Source organism: Trichechus manatus, unplaced genomic scaffold (genome assembly GCF_000243295.1).
Source record: "Trichechus manatus latirostris isolate Lorelei unplaced genomic scaffold, TriManLat1.0 scaffold00006, whole genome shotgun sequence".
Taxonomy (NCBI): domain Eukaryota; kingdom Metazoa; phylum Chordata; class Mammalia; order Sirenia; family Trichechidae; genus Trichechus; species Trichechus manatus.
The window spans coordinates 6,523,992-6,532,300 of NW_004443942.1; the positions used below are offsets into that span (position 1 = coordinate 6,523,992).

General features: G+C 46.7%; 1 protein-coding gene across 1 annotated transcript in view; it reads left to right on the forward strand.

Annotated features, from left to right (window-relative positions):
• Positions 1-7,403, forward strand: part of SPON1 (spondin 1) — a 336,829-nt gene extending 329,426 nt beyond the window's left edge. The window contains exons 12-16 of the mRNA XM_004369665.1: positions 365-535; positions 622-789; positions 1,705-1,869; positions 4,011-4,274; positions 6,112-7,403. Coding sequence (XP_004369722.1) covers positions 365-535; positions 622-789; positions 1,705-1,869; positions 4,011-4,274; positions 6,112-6,275 — 932 coding nt within the window. The 3' untranslated portion in view covers positions 6,276-7,403. The remainder of the gene's footprint in view (positions 1-364; positions 536-621; positions 790-1,704; positions 1,870-4,010; positions 4,275-6,111) is intronic.
• The last annotated feature ends 906 nt before the right edge of the window (positions 7,404-8,309 follow it).

Here is an 8,309-nt window from a genome sequence, read left to right on the forward strand (position 1 = left end):
ACATATCATATATATATGTGTGTGTATATATATAAGTATACACACACATATACATATATGCATATATATATAGTTTCTTTTTAAAAAAAAAAAAATCCTTCCATCCATCCGAGCAACTCTTGAGCCTGCTTGCATTCAAGTGTGTTTTCCACGCACCTAGAAAAAAGGCATTTCCTCTTCGAGAACAATTAGTGGTTAGAAGCTCTGTACCTTTTCGCTTTCATCCTCAACTGCCTAACTCCCCTTTAATGCTAGCTGGTTCCTTTCTGAGTCTTGATTCCGGCCCTTGGGAAGTTCCCATTGCTCGCGTTCCCAGCCGCCCCCGCCCTGGGCTGCAGCTTCCTCTCTGCTCCGTGTGTTGCAGACGGCTCTACCTGCACCATGTCGGAGTGGATCACCTGGTCGCCCTGCAGCATCTCCTGCGGCACGGGCATGCGGTCCCGGGAGAGGTACGTGAAGCAGTTCCCGGAGGACGGCTCCGTGTGCACGCTGCCCACTGAAGAGACAGAGAAGTGCACGGTCAACGAGGAGTGCTGTGAGTGGCGGGGACGCGGCGGGTGGAGCGGGTGCGCGGGTCTCCAGAAGCTGGTGGACGCCACTCCAATTCCGCTGGACCCACAGCTCCCAGCAGCTGCCTGATGACTGAGTGGGGCGAGTGGGACGAGTGCAGCGCCACCTGCGGGATGGGCGTGAAGAAGCGGCACCGCATGGTCAAGATGAGCCCCGCAGACGGCTCCATGTGCAAGGCCGAGACATCACAAGCAGAGAAGTGCATGATGCCCGAGTGCCGTGAGTGGGCTTGGGGATGGGTGTGGGGAGGGTACCAGCTCCGGGGTGGCGGATGGGAACGGGTGTGGAAGACCACAGCACCCCATCACCACCTTCAAGGTGGGTAGGTGCAGCATCTGGCGGGCATCTGGACAGGTGCAGGAGGAAAACATTGTCCACCGTCCTTGCAGGGCACTGCTAGGAGCAAGATGAGGGCCATAGGTGCGTGGACATGAACCAGACCCACAGAGAGTGGCCTCCTTTGGGGGATAATCTGAGCCATGTGGTGTGGCAACTGGTGGCCTTTGAGTAGAATTAACCTGCAGGTGTATTTTATAGAACCCTGACTATATGGGGGAGCACATGAACACATATAGGCAGGACGTGCACTCCCCAGGTCATCGTAGGCCCCCACTCTTGTTCTGCATTGGACTTGCCTGGCCCCATCAAGCCTTATGACCCCTGCGTTATGCCAAATGCACATAGACCCACACATCAGTACACAAACGTACACATGCACACGAGTACATACAGATGCTGGGAATTTCGGTAGCAAAATGTCCAAAAAGAGCATTGAGCCTATCTCTGAGCACGTGATTCTCGGGGAGAGTGGGATGTTTCTGTCTCTGGCAAGATCCTACTTAGACCCTCAGTGGTGTTGCGAGTGGGAACTTGTGTACACATATTTCTGAGCCACAAGTGATGTCAGCATCACCACCTGGGCCAGGGACGATGCAGGATAGTGACAGGAAGTGCAGTAGACAGTTGAGCCGCTTCTTGCTCCTTAGTGCTCACCTTATCTGAACCCATGGGCCAATTCCACTTTACTCCATGGGCCATAGCTAGGGAAAGGTGGTGGAGGGCACTTTAGAGCCAAGGAGATCAAAGAAAGCATAGGGAGCCTGTTCTCAGTGGCAAACCTGGCTCTTGGCCTAGACACCATCCCATGCTTGCTGTCCCCATGGTCCGAGTGGAGTGACTGCAGCGTGACCTGTGGGAAGGGCATGCGGACCCGCCAGCGGATGCTCAAGTCTCTGGCTGAACTCGGAGACTGTAATGAGGAGCTGGAGCAGGTGGAGAAGTGCATGCTGCCCGAATGCCGTAAGTCCCCGTGCTCTGAACGCCCACCATCTCTCCTCTCCCACCTTTCCTGAGCCCAGGGAGCCTGATGGGTGTTGCGGGTCCCCGAACCAGCCCTGAACTATGATCAGACTGCTAGATTGTACAGTTCAACTGTTTGCTGGGGAGAAAGAGCATGGGGTTTGTGTCTCTGTTAGCAAGTTACTGAAACTCTTTAATTTCCTCATTCATAAAGTTGGGGTCCCACTGTCTACAAGATACACAAACTGCAAGTTGCTATGAAATTTAAATGGGAGACTACATGAAAAATACTTAGCACAAGGCTCCATAAACCATAGTTCTTTCCCTCCCCCCAATTAGGAGCTTGTCTGATGCATGGGTTTTCTAAGCTGCTTAGTTCTATTTCTCTTCCCTGTGTCCATCTTATTTACCCATGACCAGAGGCTGGACACATTGAATCAGTGACTCCCGCACTCATGCAGCCCTAGTAAGAAGACCAGCAGGAAAACAAGCCAAGCTCTCAAAAGCTCCCTGTCCACCCTTACCTCCCCCAAATCTTCTGACTGTGGTCAGCTGTTTTTATTACATAGGGACTGATTTCCAAGGAAAGAGCCAGTTTTCCTGGCTAGTCTTTCAAGAGAGCTTCTCTTTTAGGTGGTAGAAGATCAAGCAGACTTGCTCTGACTTTTTTTCTGGCTTCCTCTGAAATACCCTAGAAATCTTTCATGCTCCCTCTCTTGTTAGTGCTCAGGCTGCCTGCCCAGGTTCAGATCCCAGCTCTGTCTTTTACTGGATGTATAACTGTTGGCAGATTACTTATCAATGCTTGATCCTCAATTTCCTCGTCGGTATAACAGCCAGAAACACTTCCTAGGTTGTTCTGAGGATTGAACCAAATAATAGGTACAAAGTGCCAAGCGCTGGACCTGGCCAATACAGGTCTCAATCAATGTTACATATTATTGTGCCTGAGCTGTTTTTATCTAGACTCAGTCATGGGTGGAGATGACCAGGGCCAACAACACAATAAAGCCTGGGGCTTTTAATAACTAAGATTGGCCCACAGTTCAACCTAGCTCACCAGCGTCAGGGCCCCAGAGGCTTCTGATTGAAATATTCTTCCCAACTTCAACACCACTCTTTAAATCCACAGAGTCCACTGAAGGAAGGAAGAAAAAGAACACTTACGGAGCACTTACTGTGGGCCAGGAACTGGGCTGGGATCATTATCTCATTTAGTCCTCACAACCTAAGGAGAAAGATACCATTATCCCCATTTCGCAGATAAGAAAGCACCTGAGCTCCCACAGGGAGACAGGGCCTGAAACTATTGAATAAAACAAGGACTTCCTCTGTCCCGCCTTGCCCTCACTTTGCAAGGCCAATGGGGAGTTTGGCATCATTTGCTTCCCTAGGACACATCTGAGAATCAGACCGGTGTGTTATTTCCCCTTCACATTTGTGATGCTGGCTTAGTAAAGGGGATTTGCTGGATCTCATGCCACGATAACCATAAAACACCACTTGCTCCTGCCCCTCTTCTGTATTGAGTTTCCCCTTTCTGGCCCCTGTGCTTTGCAGAGTGTTATGTATATAGGACACAGAATAATCTTGAGAACAAGAGGGAAAAAAAAGCTGCCTCGTTCTTACTGTGAAAGCCACAAAGTCCTTGGTTTGTCTCCGGGGGTCAGCCATCTGTCAGCTTGACTTATTCTCCCCAAAGCAGTCTGGCAGCAGAGAGTTTGTGGGCATTGCTCTGAAAATGTACCAGTGAGCTGTGCTTTCCCTGAGAAAATCCAGGTCCTTGGGACTGAGGGAGGCTGGTCTGTGTCACTTGAGGCTGATATGACAATATTCTAGCTCATAGAGCAGGGCAAGAGGCACTGAACATGTCTTCAAGGTCCCCCAGAGCTTCTTAAGTCATAGAGGGAGCATAGAATGTGGGTAATGACCTGGGAACCAGTCCTACGTCTACTGCTTACCAACCATGTGGGCTGGATGAAGTCAGTCTGCCTCTTGGAGCCTTGGTTTCTCCTTCTGTAAAATGGGATAACAGCACGTTACATTCCTCATAGGCTTGTTGAGATGTTCAAAGGAGAGTCTACTTAACCGTGTCTTGTGTCAGACATGAGATACATTCATGCCCATCCGTGTCTTGCCAGCCATTGACTGTGAGCTCACCGAGTGGTCTCAGTGGTCAGAATGTAACAAATCATGCGGGAAAGGCCACGTGATTCGAACCCGGATGATCCAGATGGAGCCTCAGTTTGGAGGCGCTCCCTGCCCAGAGACTGTGCAGCGCAAGAAGTGCCGCATCCGGAAATGCCTTCGAAATCCATCCCTCCAGAAGCTGCGCTGGAGGGAGGCAAGAGAGAACCGGAGGAATGAACAGCTGAGGGAAGAGTCTGATGGGGAGCAGTTTCCAGGTACCACTCCCCATGTGGGGCTGGGTGGTCTCCAAGACAGGCTGGTCTCTGCGCTGGGTCAGGTCTTGGGTCTGTCAAAAACTAGGGGGGCAAGGGGGGAGCTGCGTTTTCTAGAGTCTTCAGACTACATTTTCTTTTTTTATTGTGCTTTAGGTGAAAGTTTACAGCTCAAGTTAATTTCTCATACAAAAATTTATACACACATTGTTATGTGACCCTAGTTGCAATCCCTACAATGTGACAGCATACTCTTGCTTTCCACCTTGGGAAAACCCATATCCATTCAACCAGCTCCTGTCCCTTTCTGCCCTCCCATCCTGCCTTCGGACAGGAGCCGCCCATTTAGCCTCCTGTATCTACTGGAACAAAGAAGCACACTCCTCACGAGTATTATTTTGTGTTTTATAGTCCGGTCTAATCTTCGTCTGAAGAGTTGGCTTCGGGAATGGTCTCAGTTCTGGGTTAACAGAGTCCAGAGGCTATGTCTTCTGGGGTTTCTTTAGCCTCAGTCAGACCATTAAGTCTGGTCTTTTTATGTGAATTTGAGTTCTGCACCACACTTTTCTCCAGTTCCCTCAGCAACTCCCGGTTGCGTTCCCTGTCAGAGCATTCAGACTACATTTTGATTCTTCAGATGCAATGAAATTACAAGATACCCCAAAACTACTGAAGGGTTTGGAGTCCCTGGGGGTATGAACTGTTAATGCTAACCAAAATTTGGAAGTTCGGATCCAGCCAGAGGTGCCTGATGATCTGTTTCTGCAAAATCAGCCATTGAAACCCCTTTGACGCACAGTTCTACTCTAACACACATGGGGTCGCCATGAATCAGAATCAACTTGATAACAACTGGTTTGGGTGTTTTGGTTTAGCACATCACAATGTTGTCTGTTGCACTAGTCAACAAACATTAAGGCCAGCTATGTGCCAGGCCCTATGCCATGGTCCTTTCTTCTATGGAGCCTACAGTGTGGTGTGTTGAACAGAGTGAATGGATAATCATAGGTGTGGTTAGTTCTGTGAGGGAGGAGTATATAGTGCTATAGAAGCATTTAAACAAAAGATCTCACCTAATTTCTGGGAGTCAGAGAACTTTTCTTTTAGAAAGGCATTTTTAAGCTGCACAGGAAAAATAAGAAATTGTACTTAAATTTACTTAGCTTTGGGATGCTAAGTACTTGGGGAGCAAGAGAAAGTAGTAGTTAAATGCTGCTTAAGTGGTTGCTGCATAACAAGCCACCCCAAAAGAGTGGCTTTTTAAAACTATCATTAGCTTATGATCCTGTGGGTCAGTGATAATGGACTGGCTCAGCTGGACAATTCTTCTGTGGTCCAGATTAGGCTACTCTCAGCTGGTGACTCAGCAGGTGCTAGAAGGCCTACACTGGCCTCACTTACATTTTGGGGACCTCAGGCTGGGATGGCTGGGGCCTCTTTCCACTCTCTGTAGCAGGCTAACCCAGGGTTGCTTACACAATGGTGAAAGGGTTCCCAGCAGCAAAAGAGGGCAAGCCCCAATGTGCAAATATTTTTCAAGCCATGTTTGCTAATGTCCCATTAGTCAAAGCAGGTCATAGAAATAGACTCTGCCTCTTGATGGGAGGAGATACAAAGAATATATGGCCATTTTTGGCAGTCTATCACAATCTATAACAGTCCCTAATAAGGACTCTAGTCATCAGTGCAGTCAACAAATCATTACACACAGGAGCAGAGAAGACCAGACAACTAAATTTGACAGTTGTCAAAAATCCTAACCAGCTGTCAACTAGAGTTTCAGCATTACTGTCCTGTCCCCAATTTCTGCTGGTCTAACCAGGCCTTCTCATGCTTTCAGGCTGTAGGATGCGCCCATGGACAGCCTGGTCAGAATGCACCAAACTGTGCGGAGGTGGGATTCAAGAACGCTACATGACTGTAAAGAAGAGGTTCAAAAGCTCCCAGTTTACCAGCTGCAAAGACAAGAAGGAGATCAGAGCATGCAATGTTCACCCTTGTTAGCAAGGGTACAAGCTCTCCAGGGCTACACTCTAGATTCCAGAGTCACCAATGGCTGGATTGTGTTTGCTTGTTTGTTTAAGGCAAATTAAATTGTGTACACTAGTTTTCATTTCTGCAGTGTGGTTCGCCCAATAGTCTTCCGGATGCAAGGGGCATCTTTCTGAATACTTCTTGGTGGGTACAGGGTGAGTGGGGCTCCCTCACCCTCAGCTGGCCCTCTTCCTGCACAGAAGTGAGTAGTGTCAGCCACCTTGTACTAAACTGAAATGTCTCCTTCTGGAAAATCCACCTGGGCAGGCAGAAAGAGACCTTGGCCTCCTCCCATGGAGAGGTAGTTGTGTCTAGAAGTGAGTCTGTGCGTCAGTCCCAGGGTGCAGCAGGTAGGAAGCATTCCCCACCAGTCAATGAGCACAGATTTCCCTCATCTCACCTTTGGCCTGCCCACTCTTCCAGGAAACATTCGTTTACCCATCTCTTTTATTTTGATGAGACTTTAGGTCCCTTGTTAAATCGCCTCAGTCATCACTGGTTCTTGGGAAAAACAGAGCTGGTAGACTTGAAAAGGAGCACTGATGTTGGATGGCTTTTCTTCTTTCACTGAGAATTTCTAAATATATTTATCTCACCTCCTAATATTGGTACTTGATACCTCAAAGAGGGAAGGGAAGTGATAGCTGAATAATTTGAAATAACTGGTTCTTAATACCTGAGGTAAAATTTACCAAGTATAGAAAGTATTTTTCCCTTGCCTTTTTTTTTTTTTTTTTTTTTGGCTAATTTCTCCTAGGAAGCCAGCCTTTATGAACCTTTTGGTACTAAATCCTTACTGGAACCAGGGCCAAGGCACCAAAATTGGTCTTTCTAGCAGTATCAACCCTAGCAGTTTATAAAATCTGCCTACACATCAAGACTTTTAAGTTTTCAAACCAGTTTCTAACAAGGAAGCTTTTTTTTTCAGTTTATACAAACATTTTACTAAGTCTGCCCATACCCCTAAGCCTTTCCATCAACAAAAATACTATCTCTGTATTTTATTTTTCAGTCATAAAAATTTATGTATAAAGAAAAAAATGCTTCACAGCCAATGACAGAAAATCTAAGGAGAAAAGAAAATGAAGAAATCAAGCTAAATAAGGGGAGCCCGGGGGAAATCAGGAAACCCTGGTGGTATAGTGGTTAAGAGCTACAGCTGCTAACCAAAAGGTTGGTAGTTTGAATCCACCAGGCGCTCCTTGGAAACCCTGTATTCTAAGTTCTACTCTGTCCTGTAGGGTCACTATGAGTCGGAATTGACCGCAGCGGGTTTGGTTTTGTTTTTGGTGGGAAGTCAAGCCTGTCGTCCAGCTCTCCACGCCAAGGCTCTGGTCCTCAGACATATCTAGAGGGAAGGCCGTGGGTTTTCCATGCCCTCCCGAGCATTCATAAACACACCAATTCAGGGAGACTGACTACCAAGGATTAGGGTAAAAGGACATTTTACTGAGTTGAGTCCATCAGCAATCTTATTTGTTTGTTGTTAACACTGTTTTATTTTTTATGCAGGCCTTCTTTTTTACTGTGTATCCAAATATGTACTGTGGATGAGATGCATATGTGCTTTGAATACACTAAAGAATTTGTATCAAACACATCAATATATTTCCAAACATATAGCCCTGAATATGTATTATTCTAACACAAAAGACTGTTCAATAAAAAAATGTATTTTTCATGTTTTTAAGCTAATTAAGTGTTCAGAAGTTTCAGATTTTTTGCAGTGTTATCCATCTCAATCGTTTTCAGTAAAAGATAGGCTTTTGCTCGCTCATTCTCAAGGGGCATTTCCATATCTGTGAGGTTCCTGGAGAGTGGACTTGTTTCCAACATTACTTTGTAATTCTTAACTGCTTTTTCCTCCCCAAAGAACTGTAATATGAATAATGTTTGATTTTCTACTTGGACAAAAAAAAGTTCTGATATAGCCTCTGCCCAGTTTTGCAACATTACTCTCAGCTGTCTAGATACTCACTTATTCTTAACTCTTGAAAATCAAAG